This window comes from Rattus norvegicus, chromosome 12, assembly GCF_021556685.1.
Source record: "Rattus norvegicus strain SHRSP/BbbUtx chromosome 12, alternate assembly SHRSP_T2T, whole genome shotgun sequence".
Classification (NCBI taxonomy): domain Eukaryota; kingdom Metazoa; phylum Chordata; class Mammalia; order Rodentia; family Muridae; genus Rattus; species Rattus norvegicus.
In genome coordinates, this window is record NC_141545.1 from 33,342,705 (window position 1) to 33,362,462 (window position 19,758).

A 19,758-nucleotide genomic window follows, 5' to 3' on the forward strand; every position below is an offset into this window, starting at 1 on the left:
CATAAAAGAGTAACTGTGCCCTGGGTCTTTAGGAAAGATTATTAAGTTTTAGATAAAAGAATTTTAAAATAACTTCAATTACTTGAGAAAATAAAACTAAGATGTTTCTGACTAAAAAAAAAAAAAAATTCTTGAAGCCAGGCGCAGCAACGCACACTTGTAATTCCAGCCATCAGGAGTCAGAGGCAGGTGAGTCAGATGTTCAAAGCCATCCTGAGCTACAAAGTGAATTTGGGACCAGTGTGGGATACACAAGACCCTGTCTCAAGAAATGAGAGGGGAAAAAAGAACAGAACAGAAAACATGAGCCTTAAAGGTCAGAATGCACAGCAGTGAGGAGACAGAGAGACAGGGAGAGGAGAGGAGACAGAGGCAGGGGGGTGAGTGTCTGTGTGTGTGTGTGTGTGTGTGTGTGTGTGTGTGTGTGTCTGTGTGTGAGTGTGTGTGTGTCTGTGTGTGAGTGTGTGAGAGTGTGTGTGAATGAGTGTGTCTGAGTGTGTGTGTGAATGAGTGTGTGTCTGTGTGTGAGTGTGTGTGTCTGTGTGTGTGAGAGTGTGTGTGAGTGTGTTTGAGTGTGTGTGTCTGTGTGTGTGAGTGTGTCTGTGTGTGTGAGTGTGTCTGTGTGTGTGAGTGTGTATGAGTGTGTGTCTGTGCGTGTGTGTCTGTGTCTGTGTGTGTATCTGTGTGTGTGTGTGAGTGTGAGTGTGTGTGTGAATGTGTGTATGTGTCTGTGTGTGAGTGTGTGTGAGAGTGTGTGTGTGTGAATGAGTGTGTGTGAATGAGTGAGTGTGAATGAGTGTGTGTCTGTGTGTGTGAGTGTGTGTGTCTGTGTGTGTGAGAGTGTGTGTGAGTGTGTGTCTGTGTGTGTCTGTGTCTGTGTGTGTGAGTGTGTCTGTGTGTGTGTGAGTGTGTGTGAGAATGTATGTGTGTGTGTAGAAACCCTGTTCCCTGCATGTTTGCTGGACCGATGAAAACACACTGGATAGCAGCATCTCTTCCGGACAGGACTTGGACTCTGACCTGCCGTGGTAACCTGGCTCGGACAGAAGGAAACCCAGGCTGGTTTGAGGTCTCCATCAATTCCCACAAAAGTTCTAAATGTGCAAAGCTTTAAAGTGATTGATATACTATCTTAAAATATTGGAAAAATAAATAAAACATTTGGGGCTGGAGAGATGGCTCAGCAGATAAGCGCTGCTGCTCTTCCTGAGAACCGGAGTTTAGTTTCCAACACCCATGTTGGCCAGCTCAAAACCACCTGTGACTCCAGATCCAGGGGATCTGATGCCCTTCTCTGCTTCTCTGGCCTCCATGGACGCAGCACTCATCACACACACACACACACACACACACACACACCTTTGAAAACTGAACAATCATTTCCCGGAGGTGTGACTCTAAACAGAGCTCACACCTTGGAAGGGGTAGGGAGGTTTAGCGCAGGGCACTCTAAGCTAAATACACTAAGTGGTCACTCTACAGAGAGCCTGCCTGGTGGTGCTGACCTGTAATCCCAGCTCTCAGCAGGCTGAGGCAGGAGCATTGCCATGAGTGGATGCCAGCCTGCACTACCTAAGCAGAGCAGATCTGAGGAGAAGAGAGGAAAGTAGGGAAATAAGCCAGGAGCTCGGGAGGAAGAGGCAGAGATGTTTATTCCCCGAGGAACACTCGGGGACAGCACTTAGGAAAATTACTAAAATAAAATCCAAAACTATTAAAACTCCAGAAGTGACTGTCGCCCTCACTGTCTGAGAAGTCGACTCATTAAAGGGCCTGAGTTCTGGTAAGAAGCATGGAGTCCCCAGCCCTGTGTATGGGTGCTGTGTGGGCAGCACGGCTGCCTGCTGGTGTCAGACTGTAAAACACGGCTGTGAAACTGTGCCCTGTGGGCAGCGATGGCAACGAGGACCTTCTGTCTTTGAAGATCCTTAGCTCAGACAAGCTCAACAACCGGAAATGTCCTTCGTCTTGTTCTTCCTCTGGTATCTCGTGTCCTTGGGATCAAAGCCTCTTTCCCTGGCACCAAACAGGGCCCACTGTGGGGTTCTGGCCATGTAATCCTTCGAGCTGAACGTCTTTGAGCCTCCGCTCTCTTCGTACTGCAGGACGAGCTCCTGGAAGCGGCTGTAATCGATCCACGTCCACCACTCTCCGCCGATCTTAAACTGCAAAGAAAAGTTGTCAGGTCAGAAGTGCAGCTGTGTAGACGGGATGAAGTTCCAGTTCTATCTGGATCACACCAGCTGCACTGGCTAGTTTTACGGCACTTGGCACAATCTACAGTCATTTTGGAAGAGAAAATCTCAACGGAGGAAATGCCACCACCAGACCGGCCTGTGGTACATCTACTTAATTGACGACTGATGGGGGAGGGCCCAGCTCACCGGGGGTGGTGCCATCCCTGGCCTGGTGGTCTGGATGGTGTCAGAGAGCAGGCTGAGTGGGCCATGGGGAGCAAGCCAGTAAGCAGCACCCTGCATGGCCTCTGCATCAGCTCCTGCCTCCAGGTTCCTGCCCTGCCTTCCTTCAGGGACGGACTGACTACAAACATACGCTGAAGTAAACCCTTCCCTCCCCAAGTGACTTTTGGTTATAGGGTTTCACCACAGCAACAGAAGCCCTGGGTAAAACGCACCGCATTAGTTTGGGACTGGGGAGTGGCTCATCAGTCACGAAGAGCCCACGCTGCTCTCCCAGAAGGCCAGCGTTCCACGCCGGGCAACCTATGTGCCTGTAACTCCAAACAGCCAAATGCCTAACTCCAGCTCCAGGATATTCCAGGCCCTCTTCCGACCAACATGGGCAACCACCTCTCAGCATACACAAATAAAAATGTGCTTTTTAAAAGATCAAACAAATGTCAACCACCCTCACCCTTCCCCACCCCTCCCCACCCCTCCAGTGAGAGGGTCAAGAACATGGATCTGCTGCCTGTTTAGAGAGCAGGGAGGGCTCTCTAAACAAGGATGAAGCTTTGGGTTCCGCTCCCAACACTGCACAAACTGGACACTGTGGTGCACACTGGTAACCCCAGCATTCATGAACTAGAATCAGGACGATCAGAAGTTCAGGGTCAGCCTGGACTACATAGCAAGTTCAAGGCCTGCCTGAGCTACATGTGACCCTTGCACGAGAGAGAGAAACATGTCTTAAATTGCTAATAAACCTGGTTTTCCTATCATGTTAACCATTCACATGTGTTCAGTGTGCTTGTGGCCCTGAAGCACACACGGAGGACACGACTGTTAACAAGGAATAAATGCTTCCTGAACTAGGCGGAGAGGCCCAGGCCTGGAGTCTCAGACCCTGGGAGGCAGAGGCAAAGATCCCGGGCCTGAGGTTCTATTTAGGAATAGATAACATTTGTATCATGTATGTATGGGCATGTAACTATTAATGAAAACAAGAGGCCACCAGTTTGAAAGACTGCAGGGAGGGGTATATGGAGGGGAGAAAGGGAAGGGGTAGGTAAATTACATTATAATCTCACAAAGTAAAAGAACAAAAATCAAAGCCCTTAAAAAAGAAAGGGGGGGGATCAGAGGCAACCTGGGCTACATTTCTGGAAAAGGGGAGGAGCTACTCCCTACAATTGTCAGCTGAGCTTTCCTGGAGGTAGGTGGCTGCAGATGCCCGCAGAGCATCTTGTCCAGCTGACTCCACTCCTCCTGCTGTGGTTGCTCTCTATCTGGTGTGTGTTCTCGAGGCTCCACAGAATGGACGTGTCGAGAGCCTTCTATTGCTAACCTCTGCTTGAGTAAAGCCTTAATCAATGGCTTCTAATTCTGCGCTGCTAAATGACTCGAGCTAGCCTTGGCATCCTAACGTGCATACAATATCTCATTAGCAGAAAGCCTCGTTAAGAATTTCAATTCAATAATGGGGAATAATCCAATTTGTACTCTCTTAAGTAAATTGCTTCTCAAAAGTCACTGTGGAATAATGGCTGGGATGAAGAGAAAAGAGAAGCCAGTGAGGAGGAGGCGGGGAAACTCACTTTGTGGCGAGGGCATTGCATTCAAAGCCTCTAGCTGGCATTCATTTGTGCAAAGCTAACGTTGACGGGTGACTTGCAAACAGACAAGTGTTTCTGTCCCAGCACTAGAAAGACTGAGGCAGGAGGAACAAGAGTTCAAGGGCAGCCTGGGCTACAGAGTGAGAGCCTGTCTCAAAATAAAAGCACAGCTGTAAACGCAGCTAAATGGCTAAGACCACCCACAGCTCATGCAGAGGACACAGTTTCCGGTCTCAGCACCAATGCTGGATGGCTCACAACCACCTTTATTCTAGCTCTGGGAAATCTAACACCCTCCTCTGACCTCTGTGGGTCTCCAAAACCAGGAGGGAGGGGTGCATCTGGAGAGGTGGCCATGCTATCAGGCACTTAACATGCACACACACAAAAAAATTTTTTTAAATTTTAAATATTTGAGAAAAACAACAACAGAAGTCTAATTCTATGAACCAACTGAAGCAAGTTTCCAGTTACAGTTAGGAAAAAGTATTAAAAATGAAAAACACAGAGTTTCCTGGAATTAGGATAACACTTGCTGAATTTAAATGGCTTGGATTTATGTCAGTTAAGAGCTTTCTAGTAGAGAGGGCCAAATGTATGTAACAGCTTAGTCTGTGGATGGGGTCCATTCTTTGGGATGCTGCCCCAGGGCTTCCTGCATCATACAGACAGAGACCTAAACTCCCATCCTCACGCCCTTCCAAGACGCACTGTAGACAAGGCTTCTCCAGGCCTGCAGCTGATAGCTCCTTCTAGCCAGGCACGATGGTGCACATGGGTAACCCCAGCATTCAAGAGGCAGAGGCAGGAAGAGTTCGAGTTCAAAGTCATCCTCGGCACGCAGAGAATTCCTATCTGAGGCCTGCCTAGCCTACATGAGACCCTGTCTCCGAAAACAGGAGGGAGGGGTACAGCTGGAGAGGTGGCCCAGGAGTTTAAAGCACTTGTTCCTCTTGTAGAGGGCCCAAGTTTGGTTCCCAGCACCCATGGGGAGGAGCTCACAACCCCTTGTGACTCCAGCTTCATGGGAACTGAGGTCTCTGTTCTCTACTGACACCTGCATTCACAAGCACACACCCACACATATATGCACATAATTAAGAATAAATCTTTTTTTAAAATATAAAAAACAAGCAAAAATTAAGAAATACAGAATTCCTTGTCGTGGATAGTCTCAGAAAGACAAAAGGATCTATTTAGATTAGAACAACAGTTCCCAACCTGTAGGTCATGACCCCTTTAGGAGTCCAACAACCCTTTCACTGGGGTCACAAATTAGACATCCTGCATACCAGATATGTACATTAAAATCCATAACAGGAGCAAAACAACAGTTCTGAAGTAGCAACAAAAATAACTATGGTTGGGGGTCACCACAACATGAGGAACTGAATTAAAAGGTCACAGTGGTAAGAAGGTTGAAAAACCACTGGATTAGAACCGTAAACCTAATTTTCAGTCCAGCCTACATTTAAAAAAGAAATACAGTTCAGTTCACACACACACACACACACACACACACACACACACACACACACATAGACAGATACAGATACACACACAGAGATACACACAAAGACACACATGCACACACACACACACAGGCATACACAGACACAGATGCAGACACACACACACAGAGATACACACAAAGACACACATGCACACACACACAGATACACAGACACAGATGCAGACACACACACAGATACACAGGCACTCACTCACACACACACACAAATGTAGACACACACACAAATACACACACAGGCACACACAGACACAGATGCAGACACACACGCACTCACACACACAGGCACACACAGACACAGATGCAGACACACATGCACTCACACACACAGGCACACACAGACACAGATGCAGACACACACGCACTCACACTCACACACACACACAGACACAGATGCAGACACACACGCACTCACACACACTCACAAAGCACAACGACACATACGCAGTGCACCTCAGCTGAGAGTCCCAGAGGCAACCTGCGAACTGGGGCGCTGGGAGCTGCGCTACGAGATTCCAAAGCTGTACCTAGTCCCGAATGGAAGAACTACTTGCCCAGACAGGACTACTCGAAGCTAAAGTGACAATGACAGTTCTGACTCCCAGTGTGCAGCTCGACATGGATGCACGGTGGGCTTGGGTCACTGTGACAAGGCACCTCAGTGTGGGCTCAGGGACAGAAATGAAGGCTGAAGCCCACAGTCAGGTCCCTGCAAGTCTGGTCTCGGGGTGCGCTATCTTCCTTGCTGGCAAAGAATGACTTCTCAGAGGCTCAGTGCGGGCTTCCTCCCTGTGCTCAGGCTGTTCAGGGTCTCCTAAAGGATGAGAATCCGATCAGGGCCCTGTTATCATGCCTTCATCCAGCCCATCCTCAGTATACTCACGCTGCAGGGTCAGAAACCCAACACAAATTAATTTAGGGTACGTTGAACACAAAATTCCATCTAGAGTATGGGTAACTCTGAAATTAACAGAGCCACCGGGTCTCAAGGATCAAGCTAAATTTCTACATGCCTCAGGACAAGCTGAGCTGAAGGCAGCTCGGAAAAGGCAAACTGTTTTCTGCAAAACTCAGAAGCTAAAAGGGCAGCACTTAGTACATCTGACACAGACTATTCCGGAAGACAGCTGTGTCAACAGGGAAGCGGAGCCTCAGACCTCAAGATGTGAGGGGAAGTGTCCTGAGACACGGGGTCATCGGACTTCAGGGACTCCTCACACCCCACCGGCGGGAAGAGGTAAATCTATGCAGAATTATGAACACACTCAAAAGGTCACGGATGGTCTTACGACACAGTGCGGTGACTAAATAGGAGAGGACCAGCCACCGAGGCCAGATGCGCAGGCCTGAGCACCTGCCACAAGGGAAATTATCAAACCACCTCACCTTTCACACAGAGAAAACCCCATCAACAAATGACGGACAGCACGGGTTTATTATTATATACGATCCGAAGATCTACGCACGATGACACAGTAGCTATGGCCTCAGCTCACAAACCCAAAGCCGACACCTGGGCTAGGAGTGTATTCCCTTTACCTTAATGAATTTTGTAAATCTTTATTACACTTGTTCATTTGGGAGGAGAGGGTGCACATGTGTGGAGGTCACAGAATAGCTTGCAGGGGTCAGTTCTCCCCATCCACCCTATGGGTCCCAGAGTCAGGTGGTCCAGCCTGGTGATAAGGGCCGTCCCAAACTGAGCCATCTCTCTGGCCCCGGATGATTTTGTGGGTTTTTTTTTTCTTTTTTCTTTTTTTCGGAGCTGGGGACCGAACCCAGGGCCTTGCGCTTGCTAGGCAAGCGCTCTACCACTGAGCTAAATCCCCAACCCCATGATTTTGTGTTTGATGTCTAGGTATTCATCTAGTGTGAGCCCAGATGGAGAGTCCCCTGTAACTCCACTCTGGGAGATAATGACGCCCTCTTCAGGCCTCCGCGGGTACTGCACTCATGTGCACATACCATTTGCACCGACATCACACAAACAAGATTAAAAATAAAAGTAATTCTTTAGGGGTTGAGGGTTTAGCTCAGTGGTAGAGCGCTTGCCTAGGAAGCGTAAGGCCCTGGGTTCGGTCCTCAGCTCCGAAAAAAAGAACCAAAAAAAAAAAAAAAAAGTAATTCTTTAAACAGGAATCTCTAAACAAAACCTTTAGACTCAAGCAATGCAATGGTGCTCTCTGTTTTGTTCAGGGTTTTCTTAACACTTGGATTAGGGAAGACAGTGGACAAGCGGGCATCCTCCTAGGATCAAGTAAGGGGCACAAAGAAGAAAAGAAAGGGGCAAGAAGGGGACGAAGCACACATCTCACCTTCTTGTGTCCAATCAGGAGGCAGTTGGAGTGTTCATGTTCACACGCAATTTCATAGTCAGGAAGCAGATCCACCAGCTCACGGACAAACCGGACAACTTCCTCGTGCCAAGGGACGTTGGCCATGGTGAGGCTGCTGGCTGCACTCTCACCGCAGTAGGTCACGCCCTGTGGGAAGGACAGCAGTCAGGGATTGTTAGTTACAGACCTGTGTCTGGGGGGACAGCTTGTGGGGGTCACACTTCATGACTGACTTGACTGAACTGAGGTCACCTAGGAGACAAACCACTGGGCACCTCCGTGAGAATGTCTCCAGAAAGGGTTAAGTGAGGCGAGACCCACGCTGAATGTGGGTGTACCATCGGGTCCTGGCCTGAACAAAAAGGGGTGCCAGCATCTGTCTCTCTCTGCTTCCTGACTGGATGCCGTGTGAGTAGCCGCCTCACGCTCCTGCTGCCGTGCCTTCCCCACCGTGATGTGAGCCTTTCCTCCCTGGAGTTGCTTTTGTAGACGTTTTCTCACAGCTATGAGAAGAGTAACTAACAGATCCCGCTGAAATTCTACGAGATGAACTATCTTTTCTGACAGAGTATGTCTATGTGACTCTTTCTGCTGAACCATCTCTCTAGCCCCATTGAGTGAATTTATAAAGTATTGCATATTATATAGACTGAGCAGGTCATATTTAGGGATATATTATATTCATGTGACAACAATCAATGAAAAAAAAGGCCATGAATTTGAAAGTGGGCATGGAAGGGTACACGGGGGAGCTTGTAGGGAGGAAAGAGAAGGGGAAATGATGTATTTATATTCATAATATCAAAAGTAAAAGAATTAAAAATAAGTATATAGAATAGCACACCAGAGAAGTATTTGTGGATTTACACGCAAGCCTTAATTATTTTACCAACATGGAAATTCCTACTAAAAACAACCGTAGTTCAGAAAGTTGGCTTCTAATTCTTGCTCCCTACCTGTGAACCCAGACATGCCCCCCCCCCCATCTCCTTGGCCCTCTACTGGATAAACTGCAGTGGGAAATGATTCCTTCTCAAATAAGGTATATCTTCAGACCTCTCCAGATCAGCCCTTTGTGTTTTGTTACTGAGCTGTCTCGTGTATCCCAGGCTGGCTTCAAGTTCAGTCTGTATCCTGACAAGCTCAAGCTCCTCATGCTGACCCCACCTCCTGAGAGCTGGGATTACGGCCATGGCCACCATGACCAGCTCAGCATTGGGCTTCCACCGCAGACAGCCTCAAAATTTTAGACACGGGCAGCAATGGAAATAGAAGGGCAAGCTCGCTGCTCGCAAGCCTCTCCCTGATACAGACACACAGACACACATGCCGCATTCAGACAGACAAATGCCACACACATATATACACACAGAGAGACAAATATGCACCACAGAGAGACGACACCACACACACACACACACACACACACACACACACACACACACACACTCACACAGGTACCACAGACACACAGACACACTACACAGACACTACAGACAGAGACACTGTGTGTGCACAGACACTGCACACTGTGTGAGAGGCAGAACTACATCATGCTAAACAGAAGAGCCCACCCTACGAACGAGCCTTAGGTGACCCGCCCCTACAGATGGCAGAGCTGGGACTTGGCCTGAGACTCGGATGAGCTCTACAAACCCTCCATGCAGATGACGGCTCGCTGCAGATGGCCGCCGCCACAGATGGCTGTTCGAAGTACTACGGACACTGCACCCAGATTCCGCCTCTGAATGTTAACCGCCCACAGCCCCACTTCCTTAGAATAAATGGGGAAATGGCCTCTGTTTGCTCAGGGAGTTGAAGAATCCATCAGGCTGAGCTTCGGTGGATTTAAACAGGCGAGCAGGAACACAGCTCAAGACACCATTAGGAAAATCAAGTTGGAAAACTGTGCTAATTACTAACCCAAACGTACAAAAGAAGAAGAGGAAAAGAAGGGGCTTACACACAGGTCATCAGATCTCCATGCGCCTACGACAGCTGAGCTACGCAACTGTGTGGAAAAGCCATCTCGAAGGAACTCCTTGTTAATATTTAAAAGTTCCCTGAAGCACAGAGGTCTCAGACAAGATCATATATTCATAACTATGATTGAGGGAGATATTTTAATATTTTATTATTCAGCAATAACAAATCATGAGACGCTAAAGGGGACTCACTGGGAAGACGGACCGTACACTGAAGTTCATTAAAACCTCCTGTATGCCTTACGTAGCCCAGGCTGGCCTCCATTTTGCCATGTAGCCAAGGATGACCTTAAACGCTCAACCCTCCAGCCTCTCCCTCATGCATGGACCACCAATCCTGGCTTATGCAGTGCTGGGGAAGATACCATGGCTTCATGGGGCTAGGCAAGGGCTGCGCCAGCCCCTCCCTGAATGTGCACGTGCTATGAACTGTTAAACAGGAGTCAGGCGTTACTTCAGCTTGGCTGGCTTTATAACCACCTCCAAGACAGAGCCTGAGGTGTCTGCGAAGGTCTTACTATAAAGAGTTAACCAAGGAGGGACCGTCCCACTGGCTGAAGGAAGACCCAAACCAGAAAGGAGAAGGGAAGACTTCAAGATGGCTCAGCAGGTCAGACTACTTTGTCACCATGCCTGATGGCCCAAGTTTGATCCCCAAGTTACACGCAGGAGGAGAAAACTGACTCCCAACACTTGTCCTTACTGTCAGAGCACAGTCCAAGGATGCAGGGACATAAGGGGAATTCTGAGTGCTCGTGAGAAAATGAAAAGAGAACAAGAGCCAAGTCTTGTGGCCTTAGCTTCTTTAAAAACACAGAATTGTTCTCGGAACATGTTTTCGCGCCCAAGTCAGATTCGGACAGGAGTGAGTTTACACAGATTACTCATTACAACTGGCTACCGTTATCTGTTCATATGCATGTGTGGAGAAGCAGGCCATGTGCTGCTTCAACTCCTAATTATGTACAGCCTGCCCTCAGGTGACCTCTCTTAGCCCTCAGGGTATAAACTGTCTGATGCTCTGAATAAAGCTGGCTACTGTGTCCAACTTTAACCTGCCTCATTTTAGGCTCCCGCTGCCTTTAGAATGGGAACACTTCCAGATGAATCACACACTCACACATGTACGTACACACACACACACACACACACACACACACACACACACAGTTTTTTAAGTTTTAAAAAAGGCTGAGTGTGGTGGCACACACCTTTAATTCAAGCACTCTGAAGGCAGAGACAAGCTCTGTGAGTTTAGATCTAGCCTGGTCTACGTAGTACCGTCTAGCCTGGACAGGGTTACACACACTAACCTTTCTAAATAAATAAATAAGTAAATAAATAAATATTAAATTAAGGCTCAACTTTAAAGAAAGGAACTAAGGAGAAAGCCATTAGTATGCTAGTATTTATGCTTCCACTTACTGATCCAACTGGATGGAAACGGGGTAGTCCCCACTCCCACGATCATGTCTTCCCCTTGACGACGGACTAGAGAATCTCCTCAGACCATAGCACACCCCCCGCAAAATCCCTGCCTTCCTGTAAGTGGCCGCTTCTGGAGTATCCAGAAACACTAGAGGCTCGAGTAACTGCCAACCTCCTGATGCTGACCCTTGCTCTGCAAATGGACAGAGAAGGAGCTCTGCTGTGTGTGCTCAGCCACGTTTGAGCCCTGTAAACAGTTTTAGTGCCAACAGAGGGTGGCTTTAAACAAAGTCACTTGACAACAAGCAGCTACCAGGCACTTCCTGGGCTCAGAAGAGAAGGCAGACAAACACGGGACTTCTTACAAATGTGTTCCGTGCTTCGAGTTTTCAATGCGGCAGATGTTGGTAACGCGAAGTGAGTGTTCTTACCAACAAGCAGGCACATAATGAGGGCTGAGAGTCTCAGGCTCACAAATGAAGGCCCCATTCAGACCTAATGAGGCTGAAACACACGTTAATTTACAGGGAATATAAAAGAAAAAAAAATATTTCCCCAGACTGGCAATGGAAGAAGAGAGGAAATCAATATAATGAAGAGATAGGCATCTACTGATTTATTTTCTATAAAGTGCCTAATGGAAGGCAGTCTAAACATTTACTGGATCCAGGCACAGATTAGCCCATTGAATTCTCAAACAAACCTCTTGGACAATTATTAATTTAAGGCTGATGGGTGGTGTGCACCTACAAGCCCAGAGCTTGGCAGGCTGAGGCAGGAGAGAGAGAGTCCAGACCTGCCTGGGCTGCATAGCCAGACACCTGCCTCGGAGAATAAAAGCCACTGTCGTTCTAATTTTAGGACAGATAATTTGGTTTGAAAGGCTACACTGATACATGTCGAATATGTATCAATACGCATTTCAAAATAGGAGCAGGACAGAGCGGCAAGCGAGGCCTTGCTGCCAAGTCTGACCCCCCCCCCCCCCGGGTTGGCTCCCGGAAGCCACTTGGCGGAGGATGAAACCAAGAAATGCAGGTCACTGGCTGACCTCTGCATGTACCCCGTGTACCCATGGTTACAATGGGGCACCTCATACACACATAAACATAGACACACGAACATTTGGAAAAAGAAGAAAGTTTTAGGTTTCGAAAACCAAACCTGTGATTCGTGGCCTGATCAGCCTCATAAATAAAATGAAAAGACAAAGGAGGTAGGAAAAGAAAAGAAAAACAAATTTCTTAATCTGCTTCAGTCAGTAAAACGAGAGAAATCGCTGGAAAGATGTGAATGGGGACCACGCTTGAAACGCATCCAAAGACATTCACAGTTCTACTGTGTGTATGGTAATTCGTGCATTTATTTACTGTGTGTGCATATGAGGGGGTCAGAGGTCAACCTGCTGGCGTTGACTCTCTCCGTCCAGCCAGGGGTAGTGCAGGTTGTAAGGCTTGGTGGCAAGAGCCTATTCCTGGCTCTTGCTTTTGTTTTGGCTGTTTTGAGACATGTGGTCCAGGCTACCCCACAACTATGGTAGCTGAGGATGACCCTGAGCTGCTGATCTCCCAGGTGCTGGGGTTACAGCGGGCACTCTCACACCCAGCTTGCTTCTACCTCAGGATCCTACAAAAGATTCCGCTCGCCTGCAGCTCAGATGACTGGCAGGGCCAGCCCTGGGTGTGCAGGGCATGCACAATGTGGGGGCCTCCACGTGAGCCTGGAGGACTATTAACTTTGAACCAACCGCCCAGAGGCTCACAGGAAGACTTCTTTTCGTGGAGTAAGCGTGGTCAGGCTCCAGGCTTCTTGGTGCTTGTCTCAGCCCTGACGTACTGCCCTGCAGTGAAAGGCTCTGTCTTCTGTCCTTCAGGCTGGGGTCCCTCTTGAACCAATGGACTAAGATACACAACCTCTTGTCCTCAGACCCTCAGGGCTCCATTTACAGACCTGACATATCACGCTCACTAAAGGGTTTCGTCTAGTAGATAAAACACGCTTTACCTCTAGTAGGGGGGCGGGGGTATAGGGGTTATCTTGCCTAACTAGCTGAAACGACCAGCTGGACAGAAGGACAGGTAAGGAAAACCAAGGCTTCAGTGCATCGAGGCAACTGATACCAGGTCTGAGAACCTGACCTGGACCCTGGAGTCCACATGGTGGAAGGAGGGAACTGACTCCTGAAAGCTGTCCTCTATCCTCCGAATGCCTGCAGATTTTCACTCTTGCTAGACTGCTCTTTTCCCTAAGAATTTTAAACGATCAGATCCCTCAAGGTGGCTCACTGTGTGTCTGTGTATGGACTTGAACACCATCTGGGCCTCCCATCCCCGCTATCAGTTTCCCCTTGAGTGCTTTAGTGGGGGCTGGTACAAGACGCGCCATCGATCCTGCCGGGATAAAAGGGAGAAGTGGGAAGTTGTTTGAAAGAGACCATGAGCGGTGACACAGCTTTCTCTATTTCCAAGTCACGTGAACAGGAACCAAATACACAAAAACCCCAGCAGGGAAATTCACTGTCTAACAAGTAGCCATTTCTTTTTTCTTCCAAAAAAAAAAAAAAGTAGTAATTACTACAACTACCAGAAAATTACCACCACCAGCACTGTGGTGCACAGGGCTATAATCCTAGCACTTGGGAAGTAGAAGCAGGAAGATCTGGGTTTCAGGTTCATCTTCGGCCACATAGTATAATGTCAACAGAAGACGTTGTTTAAAAGAAATGTATAATAACACTTGATGATGTTTTGCCAAATTGTAAAATGTTCACCATAGGAAACATGACTTCGGAAGAAAGGGCGGGAGGGAGGGAGAGTGGGAGGGAGGGAGAGAGGGAGAGGGGGAGAAAGAGAGGTCGAGAAGGGTGTCTGTGATCCGGCCAAGCACAATAAAAACAGACATTTTACTGCCGTATAATTTGTGGCAACATTTTTAATAGCTAAACCATAAATTAAGACAGCACTAATCTCTGTTGTTGGCGAGCTTCCCCTGAAGAAAGACATATATTTCAGACAGTTTATATCTGTACGTCATTAAAACTTCTGCCAAGAGAAACCTTTTGAACTTAAGAGCAATTTTAAAATCAAAGAGTGTCTTTACCCTGATCAGAGATGAAATGGAGGCCTGGATGCTTACCTCCCGCCCCTCCTGCACCTCCTGCCCCTTCCGCCCCTCCTGCAGAGCCCTACAACACCAAATGCTGCTTCCAGAGCTCTTGAGACTCGGAATACTCAGTCTCAAAACTCCACACTGAGAAGGCAAGAGCTGGTTATCAAACACGGGGATTTTCTCCTACCAGGGAGTCAGTCACCTTGTGGATGCTCTTTGACCCCCAGAGGGCCTCTCCATGCTCTACCTCACAGGCAGGATTCCAAACTGTCACTTCCAGCCCTGGCTTGACCCCGAAGCAGTGGCCTCTTTGAACTTGTTCTTGAATATTTTAAAAGTACCCAAGATTTAATATGGCAACAAGGAACTCAAATATGTCTTCCCCTATTTGCCCTTGGTTTTCTCTACTTCAGTATGCCACTCCCACCTTCACTGTTTAACCAAAGACTTTGCAACAATATGTGTGTGTGTGTGTGTGTACATATATGTACATACATATCTGTATGTGTGTATGTAGTATATATGCATGTGTATATGTGTATATATATGTGTTTGTGTGTACACATGTATAATATATGCATATATGAATGCAGTATATATTTGCATATAGTATATGTTACACATGTGTATATAGTATACACACATACATACATACATACACACACACACATACATGTATTCATGTATTTTTTTTTTTCCTTTTTTGGAGACAATGGCTTATGTAGCCCAGACTTACCTTAAACTCATGGAGTGATCAAGGATGAGTTTGAACTTGTGCTCCTCAGTGCTGGGATTACATGCCACTGTGCATAGCCCCTGGGTACTATGTTTTTCAATCTTTTTGTTTGTGTGGTGGAGGGACGGGGAGTGGGGGTGACAGTCCTTGCTTTCCACCTTGCTTAAGAAAGGGTCTCACTGTTTGCCTCTGTGGATGCCAGGCCATCCGGCCTATGAGTCCGGTCTAAACGGTGCGTTCCAGGCTAGCCTGGACCACAGAACAAGACCTTATTCTCAAAAAAAACCAAATGTGAGTAGGGACATAGACAGTGGGTAGCAGTCGAGCTGGAACCAGACTGGGCCCAGACCCGTCCATTAAGGTGGACGGGGCTCGTCAGGCTTACCACCCACACCTGGAGGAGGTTTGCCAGGTCTCAGAGAATCTAATTCCTCATCCCGGCACTGCTTTCTCAGTTTAGTGGAGCCACACAGTTTGTCTGTCTGCCTCCTGTCTTAGGAAAAGCTCTTCCAGATTTTTTTTTTTAAATCCCAATATTAAATATCTAAGATGTCAGTCTAAACTGACCACGTTGTATGTGGCAGTGATATACTGTAAAAATAAATCAAGGAAAGAGTTGATATTTCTAAACTGACCAGTCCCATGATTAAACTTATTTCTGACTCTTAAGAAAAATTAAAAAAAAAAAAAAAAAGATTTTAAAACCCTGTGTGTCTGTGTGCAGCGCCCTCAGAGCGCCCCTTGAGCTGGGTCCTTTGGGAATGCAGCAACTGCGCTCACTCTCCGGTCCCACAAAACAGAAGCTTTCAAAGAGCAACAGCTCGGTCTCCCAGGAAGAGCCATCCTCCCAGTGAATCTGTGTCCCAAAGACCCGAGTGTCTGAAAGCTTTCCCCAGCCCTCAGCGGCCTGGGCTGCGGCATGCCCGCCACCAGGCACAGAGCTCACCTTGACCTCGATGAAGTCGGGGCTCCCCAAAGACACCAGCTCGGCGTAGGCCTGGAGCTCGTCCACGTTCCAACACTTCACAAGTGTCAGTCTGTAGACGGTTCGCTGTTGCTGAAACAGAGGGAAGACAAGCTGGCTTTAACCTAAGCCTAAGTCACAGATTCGCCCGGGACCGCTGCCCAACACCCTTGAGCCACAGAGAACCCAGGTTAGGTGAGGCCCCTGTGGACATCTACAAACTCAAGTTACTTTAAAAAAAAAAAAAGGGGGGGGGGGGCTGCTAAGGTAGCTCAACTGGTAGAGCACAAGACTCTTGAAGAGATTTTCTCTTTCATTACGTGCACATGTGTGTTTCTCTGTGAGTGTCTGCGTATAGGAGGACATTGCCTTGTGAGGCCAGAAGGCATCAGACCCCCTGTAACATGGGGCTGAGCACAGAACCCAGAGCCTGCGGGAGAGCACCACTGCTCTCACTGAGAGCCTTTCATCTCCGAAGCCCCTGAAGTGACGATCTGTACACAGTAGAAACACACAGAATCTTCCGTACAAAAGTTGTTAGCACACGTCTTCCCCGCGCCCTCACCCCTACCTCCAGGCCCTAGAACCCTGTTAGTGACCAAACGGCTGTCTAACACACACACAAACTGAACTGGCTTCAGTGTGAGCGACAGGCTAGTGAGAGGGCTCCCAGTAAAGGTGCTTGCTGAAAACCCTCACAACCTGAGTTCCAACTCTGGGACCTGCTTGGTGACCAGTGAGAACCAATTCCTGCAAGTTGTGTGTGCACACATGCACACAAGTATTCATACATACAGAGGCCGCAAATATTCACACACACACGTTCACACCACATGCACTAAATAAACAAATAAATAAGTAAAATGCTTCTTAAAGAGAAAGCAAGCTGCCCAGAGGTGCTGCCACGGGTCATCTGCCTGTGCTCCCGTGAATAACCCCTTTCCCGTGCTAGAGTAAGAAACCATAATTAAATGATGGAGGGATGGCTCGGCAGTTCAGAGCACTGGCTGCTCTCGCCGAGGACCTGAGCTCAGTCCCCAGCACCCACACGGCAGCTCACAACCATCTGTGACACTAGCTCTTGGAGATCTGACATGGTCTTCAGGTCTCTATGGTCACCTGCACATGTTTGTGCATGCGTGCGTGCGTGCGTGCGTGCGTGCCTGCAAGAGTGTGTGTGTGTGTCTCTGTGTCTCTGTGTGTGTGTGTCTCTGTGTGTGTGTGTCTCTGTGTGTGTGTGTGTGTGTGTGTGTGTGTGTGTGTGTGTGTAAAAACTTTCCAGGTCACAAAAAAAGGCATTAAAACAAAAGGGAGACCAGTTAGAAAGAAGAACAGGATTCTGGGAGGAGCAAGACAGAAGAGGGGAGCGAGAGTAAAATGACTGGAAGGCATTGTGGACGTGTAGGAGGGAAGCATCGAAATGAGACCCGGTATCAGTAAACTGATAGGTTCTAATGAAGTAAGTTGATTAAATCACATTAGGCAATGGAAAATGAACTCAAATAACCGTTTCAAGCTCTTCAAGTCCAGACAAGAGTCATGTGGACTGTGAAGAATATGGTTTATCATTCTTTTCTTTCCAGATTTCTTGTCATTTATAATCACTGGCATTTCTCGTTGCCAGGAAAATCGTGCTCATGGGTCTAACCAACATCTACCAAAAAAAAAAAAAAAAAAAAAAAAAAAACCCAAATTGGTGCAGGATTTTTCCAGAAAGCATTAAGCTGGCAGTCATTAAAGATGAACAACCCAAGACTCAGCGACCTTCCAGGGCCTGAAATAAACAGGTAAGAGTCAAGGACGTTCTCGAAACCCTTCAAAGCCCACTCCGATGGCTTAAAATCAAAGGCTGACATTTTGCCCTTGAGGGGAGGCCAGACCTGGGTAACAAATAAATAATCGAGAGAAAAGAGGGGACTCCAAGCTCCCTACTTCTGTGTTTGGGGAAAAGAAAAGATTAATTAATAAAAACAAAAACAAAAACAACAATAACAACAAAAAAACACAAGAGTAATTTTTTTAAAGCAGGTTTCCTGCAGCCCAGGCTAGCCAAGCACAACCTTGAACTTCTGCCTCTATTTCCTGGGCGCTGAGGTGCACACGTTCCCGAATGCTACGGCACCCTGCACACGTGAGATCTTTCATGGAGCAAGCTTAGAACTCTATAACAAAAAGCATCTGTCAGGCGCATCAAAAGCCCTTCGTCCCTATCCACTTAGTTCTTTAGAAAGACATTTTACCAGGCAAGAAAAGATAGGGCATTTCTAAATTCCCTTTAAATGGCCGTCAGGCTTCCACATCAAATTGAAGGCATACAGACAGAGCTGGGCTGGAGAGATGTTCAGCGGTTAGAGCACATTCTGCTCTTGCAGAAGCTTGAATTTGGTTCCCAGCACCTATGCTGAACAGCTCAGAATCACCTAGAATTCCAGCACTCAGGGATCCATCTGTCGCCCTCTTCTGGCCTCTATGGGCACCTGCACTCTTGTGCAGACAGACAGACAGACAGACAGACAGACAGACACACACACACACACACACACACAATTTAAAAGATAAAAAGGATATTCCCAGTTAGACTCAACAGAAGGCCGTCTATCTTGTTTTTAAAGTTTTCCTGAAAGTTCTGATCAAATCAAGGAAGCCAGAGCAAAAAAAAACTGAAGTGCACACAAAAGCAGTAAACTGTGAGTAATATAATTGGGTTCTTGGAACATTGCCAACTTAAAAAAAAAAAAAATCAGATGCAAAGAACGTGGCCAATTACCAGGGAAAATTCACCAGCTCTCCCAGCCTGGAGCAGCAGTGGGTTAAAATAAACCTGAGGCAGGATGGGATCCAAAGCACGTATGTTTCCTCAGTGCGTTCAATTCCTGTCTTTGATGTGTACAGGCCTAGCAATATTAGCCCAGCGAGCCCAGCTCGTGAAAGACTGTGGCCAGAATGCAGCAAGCTTACTGCCTGGGCTACACAGCAAACACCGAGCAAGCCAGGCCAAACGAGAGGGCTGGGCTAACTGGGCGACACAGAGCGACCGTTTCCAAACTGGCGACGGTGGTTTTTGTCTGTCTGCCTGTTTTAGCACCTTCATCCTTCCTTGCATCCTTGCAGAAATGAATCGTGCCGAGTACCAAGATCCGTTTAGACAGCTCTATTAGAATTCCAATGACAGAGCTGAGGGGCTCAACGTGGGAGAATGCAAGGGGTGCAAGCATAAGTACGTGAGTTCAGAACCCAGAACTCAAATAAAAAGACAGGCATGGCCTCGCACATCTGAGACCCTAGGAACTGGGTGGGGGTGGGGGATGGGCAGAGATAGGATCACTGAGTCACTGGCTGCCACTCCAGGTTCAACCTATCGCAAGGCAATAAGGTCGGGAGCGACAGCAGGACACGAGATGTCCTCCCCTGGCCTCCACATGGCACTTGCCCCCCTCCCACACACTCCCAAGAATACACCCCACATACCTACATCATATGCTTACACACCAAAACTAAACTAAGTCAGTGCTAACAGAGGGATGGTTCTGTGCCAGCAAAGTCCATTTATAGAATGGAAGGAAGAGCATGGTCCATTTAAACATCTCTGTTAAAAACCCAATGATTCCCTAATGAAATTACATGCAAGAGACTAAACTTAAACAAAACGCTTTTC

At 47.6% G+C, this 19,758-nt stretch overlaps 1 protein-coding gene across 2 annotated transcripts in view; it reads right to left on the bottom strand.

The window, feature by feature from the left end:
• Nucleotides 1–1,634: 1,634 nt before the first annotated feature.
• The window catches only part of Tyw1 (tRNA-yW synthesizing protein 1 homolog), an 86,219-nt gene continuing 68,095 nt past the window's right edge, over nt 1,635–19,758 (bottom strand). The window contains exons 14-16 of one of the 2 annotated variants that reach the window (NM_001107137.1): nt 16,086–16,196; nt 7,862–8,029; nt 1,635–2,165 (exon numbers count right to left, since the gene is read on the bottom strand). In NM_001107137.1, coding sequence (NP_001100607.1) covers nt 1,944–2,165; nt 7,862–8,029; nt 16,086–16,196 — 501 coding nt within the window. In that variant the 3' untranslated portion in view covers nt 1,635–1,943. The remainder of the gene's footprint in view (nt 2,166–7,861; nt 8,030–16,085; nt 16,197–19,758) is intronic. The other variant, XM_087578371.1, reaches the window with a different exon arrangement.